The sequence below is a fragment of the Phodopus roborovskii genome, unplaced genomic scaffold, assembly GCF_943737965.1.
Source record: "Phodopus roborovskii unplaced genomic scaffold, PHOROB, whole genome shotgun sequence".
Lineage (NCBI taxonomy): Eukaryota > Metazoa > Chordata > Mammalia > Rodentia > Cricetidae > Phodopus > Phodopus roborovskii.
In genome coordinates this window covers 348,480-361,250 of record NW_026126567.1, presented here as the reverse complement: position 1 = coordinate 361,250, position 12,771 = coordinate 348,480, and the positions used below count along the sequence as shown (strand labels likewise).

The window sequence follows — 12,771 nt, the reverse complement described above, 5'->3', positions numbered from 1 at the left end:
GTAGCCTTGGTAATGATGTTGATGCTGATGTAGGTGATGCTGGCACTGGCTTGAGGATGTGGTGGTGAGGGAGGAAGATTGTGTAATGTCTATAATGATGGGGACTATGGGGACTGAGTAGTGCTGTTTAGAGTCAATGCACTGAGTAGGAACAGTGGGGAATGGGGTGGTGAGAGAGGTTCTGATGGCAGGGTGGTGGTGGTGAGTGTTGTCCGTGTTGTTGTGGATGGGAGTGATGGTGGTATGTAGGGGTGTGCTATCATAATGAGAGGTAATGGTGGCAGGAGTACTTCTGTTGGTGCTGCTGGGGTGATGGTGATGCGACGGTGATGATGGCAGTGGTGATGGTATTGATGATGTCAGAGACATAGTGGTAGTCATAGAAGTGGTGTTGGCATGTGGGGCTGGCCATGGGGGTGATGGTGGCCACAGAGGGGGTGTCAGCAACATGGTAGTGGCCATGGAAGTAGGTACTAGCGATGCAGCAGTGGCTGTGGATGTGGTGTCATGATGAGGCGAGGCGGTGGTTATGGAGGTGTGATGGCGTTGGTGATGACGTGGTGGGAATGGAGGTGGCATCAGGGATGTGTTGACCAGTGACGCAGTGGATGTTGTGGAGGTGGTGGTGATGACAACGTGGTTGTGGTGGCCACGGTGGTGATGACATCGTGGTTGTGGTGGCCATGGTGGTGGTGATGATGCAGAAGCTATGGAGGTGGCGGGGATGGTGGCAGTGGCCATGGAGGTGGCGGGGGCGGCATGACAGTGGTAATATGGTAGCCGTGGAGATGGTTTTGGTAATGGAAGCAGCGGTAGAGTATGCTGGGGTAGGGATGGTAGCTAGTGGTAAATACGGACTGCAGGTGTTATTGGCCTTGGGCTTGTTTAATGTCTTGGTGGTGGTTCTGGGGGTGACAGTGGTGGGCATAGGTACTGTGGGAGGAAGATGGCTGTGGAAAGATTTACAGGGCCCCTGCGTGCATCATCTCCCTTCCCCTATGGCACAGGTCATGAGTCAGGCCACAGTAACCACATGATAGGTATGACAGGGCAAGAGAATACCAGGAGTGCCCAGTGCTCAGCAAAGGTCTAGCTCAGCAGGCATCGAAAAGCTAGAGCATGAGGCTGTGGAGCCTGGGCAGCGGGCTCTTGACTGGTGGGGGAAAGGGAGTGACAGGCTAGGATGATATGTCTGTGAGCCATAGGCAGGCACATAGGAGAGGGTAGGGGTTTAGGGCAGGTTTTAAGTACCTTCCTGAGCCAGGCACAGTCAGCTGGACCCTGTTCTCCAGGCCAGGTCATTTTTGCCAGCTGTGGGGCCGGTGTCCACTCTCCTCAGATTCCCCACTCTGTCCCACAAACAGCCATGACCTATGTGCTCTGCCTGGGTAACCAGAGAGGAGCGACTAGACATAGAGAGGGGACAGTCTGAGACCAGAAGCCTCAGTGCAGAGTGTCTGGCACCAGATGGGAGAGAAGAAGAGATCAGTGTCTGGATCAGTGGTGGGAACAGAGGTCTCAGGCCCTGCACAGACCCGAGGTGCAGAGAGGGGCTCAAGTGACACCAGTGTCACAGCTAAGGGCACCAGACTACGGGTGTTTGAGGGACTAGAGTCTCAGAAGCAGGCCAAGAGGGGTGCTAGCTCAGCAGTATGGTGGAGTGGCCCAGAAGTCTGGACATAGTGGTCTGGCCCTCACAGGAAGAGCAGGCTGAGTGCCTGGGCATTTGAGTAGTCCTTCCAGAGGCAGCAGCATCCGCCTCCATGTGGAGTGAGAAGTCGGTAGGTAAGGCAGGGAAGTGGGCACTCCTGATGGAGGAGCTGTGGCTAAACAGGCTGGGACCTGGGGTGGAGATGGACCTGGGAATTGATTTCTGGGGTGCAGGTCGAGGCTGGCTCATGAAGGATCAGCAAGGCACAGTTAAGAACCCCTCAACTGCAGAGGCTTCAGTCCCACCCCTACCCAGAACCTAAGATCCCCCACTGGGGTGCGCTGTGCCCACTCCTGGCTGTTTTATACCGTGTGGGTGGATACCCTATGAGTCATTCATACTGGGGTGTGAATTAGCCCATCAGATCCAAGGGGACCCCGACAGGCACAGTCCTATAATAGCACCTGCTCGTGGGCTGGCGGGAGGCATCACGATGCAGCGAGGGCCCTTGTTTGGTGGGTAGGAGGTGGGCTCCGTGCACTCTCTGCTTACTGTCCCCTCATGTTCCTCGAGCACACAGACCCTGCAGGCTCTGTTATTGTCTGAACAAGTACAGGTAACTGTATACCCACTGCCTAGCAGGCAGCGGAGATTCAAGTAGGGTAGGGTCAGGATTCTCTGTTCACATCTTCCTTCTATGGCTGGCCTGGCCTGGCCTGGCCAGTACCAAGAGAACAACAGGACCAGAAATTGAGTGTGTGGCCAGCTGCAGGGCTATCCCCTCGGGGTCTTCCAAACTCATTGGGTACACCTCTTTTGGGGACTACTGGAGGTGCCTGTAGGGGGTTGCTAGGTAGTCAGCTGATAATGCCTTTCTTGGGCCACCGTCCCTGAGACTAGGCTGTGACTCTGCTCTTGGAGCTGAGGGTCAAATGAAGTGGCGGCGAGGGGTGGGGGGGGGATGGCTACACTGGCTTGGAGGCTGCATTAGGAGTTGTGACTGCTCCCAGGGTTAGGAAGAACTACACAAAGCTAAGGTTTTTGGCTGAAGTGTGGCTGTGGTCCTGTAGGACTGTGGGAAGCTGTATGGCCTTGGATATATGTGAGGAAGGATTCTGGGAAGGTCTTTGGGCAGAGGATGAATGGTGTGGGGTGGCAGGTGGAGGGCTGAGCTGAGCTGGGATGCAGGAGCCAGGTGGAGGCAGATCCCAGCAGGTTTCCATGGGGAGGCTAGCCATCAGGAGACAGCCACCTTGACAGAGGTTGCTGAGGCAGGAGAACTATGGTGAGGAAGAGGACACATTTCCCATAGATGGAATATCCACAGTCTTCATCCTTCCTTCCTGCCTGACTCGCATGGGCTCTTACTGGGTATCCTATCCTACAGATATGCCTGTAGGGCAGCGGGGACTGTGACCTTCCAGGACCTGTGCTTGGGGTAGAAGAAGTTAAATTAGGCCAGGGGATCATCAGAAGTGCAGTGATGGGACAGAAAACTGTTTCAACATGTGTGCTGACGTGTTATATCATTGCGCACCTGGGCAGGAGCTAAATATAATTTCTATGATAGGGAAATATCATTAGTGGCAAGTAGAGAAGTGGGTAGTGTCCAGAACCATCCTGGGGCCCTGGAACTGGGGGCCTTGTCCTGGACCCTGTCTGAGAGCTGCAGGCCTCCACTTACTCAGGAAGGGGCTCCTTGTTTTGTACCCAGACCCTTGCTACTCTTTGTTCAGAAAAGGTGCCACTGACCCAGCTCCATCTCTAGTCCTGGACCTGTTGCCAGGACAGCGGTGGGGAAGTGGGGGGAGCAGGTATGACTAACCCAGATTCCTTAGTTCCAGTCCAGGATATGCCTGGATGACCCAGATCACATTTCTGAGGCTCAGAGGAGAGGTGGCAACAGCCACTGTGGGAGCAGCAAGCAAGCAAGCAAGCAAGCAAGGGACACCTATGTGTGCTGCATCTGAGAGTAGATAACACTGCAGCAGGATGGCTTTCAGTCGGGCTTGGGGAAGAACTTCCAGATGTTGGGAATCAGGACATGGGTATAAGAAGATGCTTGCTAAAGTTTTATGGAAGGAAGTTTTTTTTTTTCCCACCTTCAACAGGTGGGTGTCAAAGGTACATGAGAGTGTCCACCCACTAGAGTAACCTCCATCCTTGTGTTGAAATGGCTGAGGTGCAGGGCTTCAAGGGTGGCTCTGTGGCTTCTCGGACAGAGCTCTCTGATCAGATCTGCATTCAGCCAGGGTTCAGATGGGGACGGCTGGGGACAGCAGTAGAGAAGAGCTGGAATCTAGGCCCTGTTGCCATCTTGCTGTGTGGTCAGCTGCAACCTCACAGCTTCCCTTTAGTGTCTACAAAGCTGATCTGAGGCTGTGGCAGAGAATGGAAGATGAAACACACAGCCTCAGAGCAGAGCGGAAGCTGGGGAGGGAGGTGAGGAGAGGACCTGTCCCTGGGCTGCACGTGGGGTGTCCACGATACTCCTAACACACGTGGCACTTGACTGGAGGGGTGGGCAGGCAGAGGCGGGCCCGTATGGCAGTCTGGGCAGCTTACAGAGGCTCCTCTGCCCTGGCTGGCTGGCTGGCTGGCTGGCTGGCTAGCTGTCTGTCTGTTTGGCTATCTGGTTCTCTGGGTCCACATAGGTGCCTTCTCTGCTCTCTACAGCCTGGGACTGGAGAGTCTGGCCCTGGTGATACTCAGCTGGGTAAGGCGGCAGCTGCTCCTCCCCTGCCCCTGGAAGGCTAAGCTAATTGATACCACAGCAGAGGTCCTGGGCAGCACTGGCTCTCAGGCTGGCGGACTCCCAGGTGGTGACCAGCAGCTGTCAGCCTGGCGCCCTGTGGACCCGACTTGGGCTTCTGGGAAACTGCCAGGCTGCTGGCCCAGCTCCCCCAACTCTGTCTCAGTGTGTTATCCCCGAAGCCTTTCCAGCAACCATCAGGCAGGTAGGATAGCCGAGAGCTCTATGTATTATTCTCAAGAGTAGCCCCATGGCCAAAAACATAGACAGACCAATGGTGGCGTGCAGGCCCAGAACACAGGGCTTTCTTGGAATGTAGGCATGCTGATGACATTTGTTAGTCTGTTAGATCTGTTGTTTGTGGCATGGGACTGTCCCTTTCCACCCCTAGCCTTGAGGGAGGGTATAGTCAGCCAGGCCTTTATGGCTCCTGACCTGGACTGGGCATGGAGGGAGACAGAGACATGTCTGGCACACAAATGTGATCTTAGCAATCTCTGGGGATAGTGCAGTATCTGGGGTACTGTTCAGAGCAGTGGTCTTTCTGTGGAACTCACATTCTCTTCCCTGTCCCCCTTGTATCTTAGCTCCTTCCCAGTAGAAAATGTGGTTTTGCCTTGGGCTATAATCAGGGTGTAATGCTGGGTATGCCAAGGTGGCAGGCTGGGGGAAAGGCTACCTGAGAAGTAGGCTTGGTTCTTGGAATTAGTACTGTGGCTGCTTTTTGGGGGCCTGCTAAGTTCTGATGGGACAGGGTCTCAGGGCTCAAAGGCTCTCTTGAAAGCAACGATCCTTTCCTTGGCCCATTTCTACTTCATATTCTTTCTCCTTCTTTGGAAAAAGAGTATCCTTTGGTAGAGCATTGGCCTCAAATCCTGGCATCCTTGGGCTAGGGACCTGGTAGCTTGACCTATGCTGCACCTCAGAGTGACCTAACGAGCATGGGGATGGACAAGAGCTCACCCAGCTCAGAACAGTGCTGAAGTCCCCGAATCAGGTTTCTCTGGGGGTAATTCTTTCTCAGGGACAGAAGGACCCTGAGGGAGGTGCTGATGCTAAGGGTCTTATATCCCTGGTCCTGCCTGACTCACTGGGTTGCTGAGATCAGGGGGAAGTAAGGAGTCACCAGGAATTAAGGATTCGGGGTCCCTGACAGCTGGATCTAGTGAAGCAGCATTTCAGCCAGGCACTGAGTTGTGCAGACATAAGGAAGCTGAGGCAAGGGGATGAAAGGAGTTGTGCTCCTACAAGTATGAAGTGGCTGAGGTACTGTTGGAATCCAGGTATCTTGCTAGTCTTTCTCTTCTTAGCATGCATATACATGGGTCAAGGCTCTGTGTTGGTCAGGCTGTGCACACTGTGCACAGGGCGGCTCTTCAATGCCACCAAGGAAAGAAGCCAGACAGAAAGAAAACCTACCTTCAGTGTAGACAGGCAGACCCATTCTTGTCCACTGGCACTGACTGTGGAGGTGGCCTAGAAGAGGCTCCAGGCTATCGTCCTGGCTTGGAATGGAAGCTACATCCTAAAGGCTTCCTGGGTGCAGAAAGGACCTCTGGCTGTCCTCCCAAAGCTTTGGACTGGGAAGGGGTGAAGCCTTTCTAGCCCTTGGTTCAAGAGACCACTCCCACTTGGGATGCTGCTGGGACAGGAACAGAACTGAGTCCCAGAAAGGAGCCTCCTGGCAGTTCCTACAAGGCAAGCTCAGTCCCAGGGTGAGGGGGTAAAGGATAGACACTGGCAACTTTCTAGTCAGTGTCTGATTGGTAGCCCCCCCCCCGTGGGGGGATATGAGGTTCAGCGGCGACAGAAAGTGGAGGAGGGGGTATTTGCAGGAACCCTTCAGACCTTGGCACTCCCAGAACATAGCTAGCACTTTGCTTTACTGAAATGGGGCCAGCGGAGGCCTGGAGGCAGCAGGAGGGGCCAGGGTCAGCGGGCAGAGGGAAGTTTCCAGCGGCGGGCCGGCTCCCTGCAGGGAGAGCTGCGCTAGTCCGGGCTGGAGCGGCAGACACCCTGGCGGCCTGGCCAGGAGGAGGCTGCCGCGCGGGATGGAGCCCTCCCAAGGTCACCAGCTCTGAAGAGCCCTGGGCTGTGGGGCTGGGGTGCTCCGGGACGGCCTCTCGCGCGCCCCCGCGTCAGGTCCTTGGGCTCGCGCGGTCTCATAGCCGGGCAAGCTGGCGGGCGGGGCGGCCGGGCCCCGGGCCAGCTCCCGCCTCCCTCCCGCCGCTCCCGCGGCCCGCGCTCCCGCGGCCCGCGCTCCGCGTCTTCAGTGCGCGGCAGGCGGTGCAGAGCGCGGCCATGGGCGCCGGGGTGGCGGGTCCCGGCGGCGGGGTGGGCGAGCGGCAGGTGCGGGCCGGGCCGGGCCGGGAGGGCGCGGGGCACGCGCGCCGCCGCTGACGCTGTCTCCCGTCCCGCCGCCCGCAGACCCTCCTCCTCCGCCCCCCCGCAGCTCGGGCCCTGGTCTTGGCGCGGCTGCCGCACAGTGCCCCTCGACGCCCTCCGGACGCGCTGCCTATGTGACCGGCTCTCCACCTTCGCCATCTTAGCCCAGCTCAGCGCCGACGCGGTGAGACCCGGGCGGCGGGGGGCAAGGGGCGCGGGTGGGGACGTGCGTGCGTGCGGGCGGGCAGGAGGCGCAGGGCCCGGCCCCCAGGGGTCCCAGGCCAGGCAGCCACGGTGGCCTGTTGAAGTCCTGGAGAGGGTGAATGGGAGCCTGGTGGGCGGCAGTGTGGAGTTAGAGACCCCCCAGGAAGTGACTGCCAAGAGGGTCCTGTCTCCACTCTCCCGGTGGCCTGGGGCCTTGGAGACCTCAGAACTGGGGCTGGGAGGCGGGCCTGTGGACCCCTTTCTTTGGCTTGCCAGAGAACAGGGGACGAGGAGCTCCTTCTCACAGCTCTTCTGCCTGCCCCCGCCCCAGTGGAGCTTGGGCTGCGGAGGTGGCTGTGTCCCCAGGCAGGGTTCTGGGGGTGGCTGAGGCTGCTGGGCCTGGCCCAAGTCCCTAGACAGGCCCCATGGTCTCAGGGGCCTCCCTTTTTGTTCCTGTGATTCTTGTGGGGGCTGCTGGTTTCTATGGTGACAGCATCTCAGGCCAGCTTGCTGCCTGGGGCCCTGGGTGCTGGCTGAGCCCTCTAGACTGGTGGGCTTTCCTGTCCTGATGCCCCAAGAAGGCCAGGAGAGTGAGGGTAGGGGCTGGAGTTGCAGAATCCCCCGGCCAGACTGGCCCAAGAAGGGGAAGAGCTAGGGTCTGAGCTCTGGTCCCCAGCCCAGCCCTCTTGTGGAAGGGTCCCGAGACTGGAATGGGGGATTCTGGGGAGAGGACTTGTCTCTCCTGGATGTTGTCAGACAGATCTTGGCCCTCTCAGCATCCAAACTCCGTGTAGATGAAACTCAGGACCTCAAAAATCTTGGCCACCCCCTTATTCTCTGGAAAGTAAGGAAGGTATACTGTGTCAGCTGGGGTCTCAGCGGGAGGCAGGGGTCAGAACCAGAGGTGCTTCATTTGTTACTACCAACATCCTTTTCGGCAGTCATGGAAACTGAGGCCAAGAAGGGCCAGATTCAGGTGTTAGGGTGAATCCTGGGCTCTTGGTACTGGCCTGTGTACCCTCCAACTGTGTAGCTCCTTCAGTAGGACTGCCTGAGTTGGCAGGTCTGTGAGCAAGATGAGGGCAGTGGTTGGGGCCACCCCTGAAACTCCCTGCAAGCGGTGGCTTCTGTGTAGATGGCCACTGCATGGCCATTCCAGGGCTCTTAGAGGCGGGCCTGGGCAACGTAGGTCCAGTTTAGTCTCCTATGCTGCTGTACCTTAGAACATGAAAGCCAAACAATAGCAGGCAATGTCAGAGACCATGTCCTCACTGCCTTTCTCCTAGCCCAGAGTCACAGTTGTAGACCGGAGAAACGGCTTGCTCCTTACACACAACATGATTCTGGTCTGGCCTTCTGTCTGTTAGAGTTTCAGTCTCCTTTAAAAGGACAGGGGTCCTTTGCCCTTAGGGGAGCTCTCTTGTTGTGAGCTGGACCCCTGGAGCAGCCTTAGCCGGTGGGATGTCCCTGTGCTGGAGTGAGCAGAGTGTTTGGGTGTGGGGGCCTCAAAGATAGAATTGACCAGACAGTTGTCTGGGATTGGGAGAATGAGGCCACCCTTAGGGGGAGGGGGAGGTGGGCTGCCCAGCTCAGCTTTGTGTAGCAGGCATCCACAGATGATGCCCCAGGGCTTCTAGTATCAGTTTATGTCACAAACAGTGTCTCTGCAGGGTGTCATTCAAGAGCTCCAGGTCTTTGTGGTCCAGATAAGGCAGTAGAAGCTAAGTTCAGAGCCAGGCAGCACCTCCTGGGGCCTTTTCCCTCACAGTGTGGTGGGATAGGATCAGACCTGCCCAAATGCAGGACTCCCCTGAAGACAACCTGTATTGGCTCAGTATGGGGCTTTAGGAGGGGCTGGGAACCACTGTGGGTGTGGCTTCCGCTTATCTCTTCCCAGAACCACTCTTGGTCTTTCTGTCCTCCCCTCCTGACCTATACTGGCTGCCCTAAGGTTGAGACCCCACTTAAGATGCTGAGGGGGGAAAGGTCAGAACTTCAGAGAGGGCCCTTATCAAGGTGCTCCTGGTCTCCAGCTGGCTTGCTTGGCCCCTGCTGACATTTGAGTGCCCAGGGCTAGGGGCTTAGACAGGCCCTGGTGGTCTGTGCCTTCCAGGACTGGGTCGTGTACTCAAATGATAGAGTAACCACACAGGAGGTGAGGAGGCTGGGGGGGGGGAAGCAGAGGGTCAGGAGGGGGGCAGAAGCAGCCAGCAGCCTCTTTCCCCAAAGACAGCATCTAGGAGTATGTAAAGAGGAGGTTTGGAGTGAGGTCCTGAGGGGTGCACTAGCCTAGCTGGGGGTAGGAGATGAGAGCCATCCCATTTAGGTGAGAAAGGCATAGAGATACCAGCTATATGGAGGATGTGAGAGAGGTATGCGGTCAAGACAGGAGAGACAAGGTGGGTGGGGGCAGTTAGCTTCATAGCAACAGAAAGACAGGAAGGACAGGACAGAGACCAGCAGTGGAGACTTGGGATCTTGACAGGAACAAGCAAAGTCCAGCTTGGCCAGCTGCAGAGAGGTGGTCAGGGCTGAGTTATGTGGCTGCAGACAGTCAGGTGGTCCTGTCACTGCCTGACAGGGCTGGACCAGCTAGTTAGAAGCATAGGCAGAGACAATGTACCTGAGACATAGTGGCTCAGGGAACTCCCATCTAAGGGGCCTGAGGTGGAGGTAGGTAGAGTGTGTGGCACCCAGAGCTGGGGTTGCAAACTGGTCAAGGCATGCTATGGGGGAGACAGACCTGAGAGCTGGGAGCTGGCCATGAGCCAGGGTGTAGGCGAAGATGCTGCTGGGATGCGGCTGCAGGAGGTGAGTAACTGCTCTGAGTCACACCTGTGAGTGGGAGGTACCACCTGCCTGAGCTTTGTGGATGGACTAGGCGGTGTGTTTATGGTGCCCGACACAACCTGGCCATAGTAAACAGAATGTGAGGCCAGCCGTTGATGTGGCTGCTTCTGAGACATGCCTCAGACTTAGCTAGTAGTGGACCAGACCATAGTCCTGTGTGTAAGTAACCAGGATTGGTATCAGCACATGACCTATCTCAGGGCTCAGTGTGTCACCAGGATCAGGGCTCAGTACATGACCAGGATGATGGCAGGTGTGTGAGTAAGGTCAGGGCCCAGGTATGTTAGGGTCAGGCAGAGTGTTACACTCACAGTATGAATAGGGTCAGGATTCACAGCATGACCAGGATCAGGGCCCAGTGTGTGAGTAGGGTCGGGGTTCAGAGTGTAGCCTGGCCAGGATCAGGGTCTAGTGGCTGTCTCGGCCAATAACAAGGTTCAATGTTTAGCTGGTATCAGTACTCAGAATGTACCCCAGGTTAAGAAGCAGAGTGGAAATACGAGTGAGATCAAGACTTAAAATGTGTGAGTGGTGACTTTAGATTTTATATGAGTGAGATCAAGGCTTAGTATGTGTGAGTGGTGAGTTTAGAACCCCGAGGTGGGGTTCATGTGTGAGTACTTGGGAGCTGTAGATAACAGCAGAACAGAGCAGGAGGAAGCCAGCTTTGCTTTTTAGGAGATGAATAGACCACAAGGAGACTTGGAGTTGAGAATTCATGGGTTGCAAATTGGCAGCAACTGTGTAAAGTACAAGCAAGGCAGGCCATTGGTGAGGTGGGCAGCCATTATCCAGAGTGTTCAAGAGAAAGTGATAGGCAGAGAAGCAGAGACTAGTTCAGATGGAATGTTCTGAGGGTTTCTATATGGTTACTTCTTAGCTAGAGAAGAGCCAGTCACATGAAGGTCAGAGGGGCAGTGATGGGAACGGCCTGGGGCATGCTGAACTTGCCATTGGAGCTGTTCTCCCTCAGTGGGCCAGCTTGGTCCCTGTCTCCTCTATTTCTTGTCCTGGGGGTCTCCTGTCTGACCCTGCTAATAAGACCTGGCATTTTGATGTCCCCCCCACCCCCATAGCATGCAGAGCTGAGGCCTATCCTGAGCCAATTGGGAGGAGCAAGCGGGCTAGGGGTGTCTGGCAGTAGCCAGACCTAATGAGGGCAGACAAGGCAGATGGCCATAGAGGTCAAAAGTGGAGCCAGTCATAGCATGGGTGTGAGCCATTTGCTCAGTTGGCTGTGACCTTCCCAGAGCTCTGGAATATTTGCCAGCCACCCCCCCCTACCTGTCCCCTGGCCTCCTTTTAGTTTGGACCCAGGTTCTCCATTGTTAAAGATAAGTATTGGAGGACTGTGCATGATCCTCGAGGACTCACGTCTGCAGGGTGATGCCACTGTAGAGGATGTAGTGCTGCCCACACTTGCCCTTCACAGCTGTGGCTAGAGACTTTGGAGCATGCAGAGACAAGAGGCTGGTCACCCAGGTCTCCTGCAAGGCCCAGAGGCCTGGAGTAATTAGAGGGCCTGCTATTTCACACAGCAGGAGTTGAGCCTATCTCCGGAGTAGGCTTGGCTGGAGCATTGGTGCCCAGCATATACAAAGAGCAGGCTTGCTGTTAGGGCCAGGGCAACTCATGGTAGACAGCACAAATCTACCTGCTTGTGCCAGGGGTATGTGTGTCTGTATATATATTGGGTAGGTGAGTGTCTGTGGATGTGCTGAGCATGTGGCCTATGTCAGCCTGCGGGTAGAGCCTAATTAGGCCACCTCAGGCCTCTTTTCATTTTAGAAGAGGGAAAGGAAGGTGGCAGGAGGAGTCCCCATGACCTATGGCCTGGGGCAGTGCATGTCTTATGGTGTGAGCAATGGGCTGTGCCATCATTTGCAGTGAAAATTCCCATGTATGAGCAGGGCCAGCCTGCTGTCTCTGGGTTGTGCTGGGCATTCGGTAGAGAATGGTGGGGTCAATGGGCTCCGCCCCTGCAAAGGGATGAGCAAGATCAGAATGGCCAAGGCCCCACCCAGTCTTGTGGCGGTGGAAAGTGAGTTTTGGGAAGAGGAGATGGCAGGCTCAAAGACCCTGAGGTAGAAACAAGGCATCCTAGTGGCCTTTGAAGTGGACTTGGGGTACTGTGCAAGGCAGCGGGGTGGGGTTGGGGCAGACAACAAAGATAATGGAGGTGAATCAAGGTACTTGCAAGAGCAGAGGGAAAGAAAGAGGGGCTCTGGCAGAGTGGTGGGAAATGGAGCTGTGGGAAGAATGTTGGGGTGGATGACCATGGAGTTGGGGGTATTGGCTGGCTGCCCAGTTAGATATAGTGGGGTGGACACCATGCTGGGGCCCTGGCAGTGCAGAGCCACAGCCTGAGAGCTAACTGTGAAGGCAGGGCTGAGTCTGTTCCTCCTCTCCCTACCTGTGATGTGATGTGAACTGTCCTGGAACTGAGGGGCTGTGACAAGAAGGAGGTGAGGGCTATCGTCAGGTGTGACCTGTGGCTGTCATTACATTGGGGAGGGTTTGTCTTCAGCAAGGAACAAGAGCTGCTCTCAGAGACAACCCAGCAGAGAAAGTCAGAGAACTGGGGTGGGAGGGGCCTTGGCCAGACCTCTGTTCTCCAGTCATGGGTCCTGTCTCACTCCTTGTCTCCCTTGCTCTCCAGAACATGGATAAGGCGACCGTGCCATCCGTGACGCTCATCGTGGGCTGTGGTGTGTCCTCCCTCACCCTGCTCATGCTGGTCATCATCTACGTGTCTGTTTGGAGGTGGGTGCCTGCTCCAGAGCCTGGAGATCTAGCCCTCCCTTGTACCATCTACTCTGGACCATGCTGCCTGCTTTGTCCCATGCTGCCTGTGTTTCTATTCCAGGTTCCTGATTGCTGTGTCACTCAGGGGCCACAGAAGAAGGATGGGGGTGAGGGGTGTTGAACA

General features: G+C 56.1%; 2 protein-coding genes across 11 annotated transcripts in view; both read left to right on the top strand.

Moving 5' to 3' along the window:
• The window catches only part of Psca (prostate stem cell antigen), a 1,185,392-nt gene that overhangs the window by 1,033,641 nt on the left and 138,980 nt on the right, over window positions 1-12,771 (top strand). The gene's annotated exons all lie outside the window — the stretch shown is intronic.
• The window catches only part of Adgrb1 (adhesion G protein-coupled receptor B1), a 67,587-nt gene that overhangs the window by 36,370 nt on the left and 18,446 nt on the right, over window positions 1-12,771 (top strand). For all 10 annotated transcript variants that reach the window (XM_051202681.1, XM_051202673.1, XM_051202680.1 and 7 more), the window contains exons 18-19: window positions 6,831-6,972; window positions 12,502-12,605. In XM_051202681.1, coding sequence (XP_051058638.1) covers window positions 6,831-6,972; window positions 12,502-12,605 — 246 coding nt within the window. The remainder of the gene's footprint in view (window positions 1-6,830; window positions 6,973-12,501; window positions 12,606-12,771) is intronic.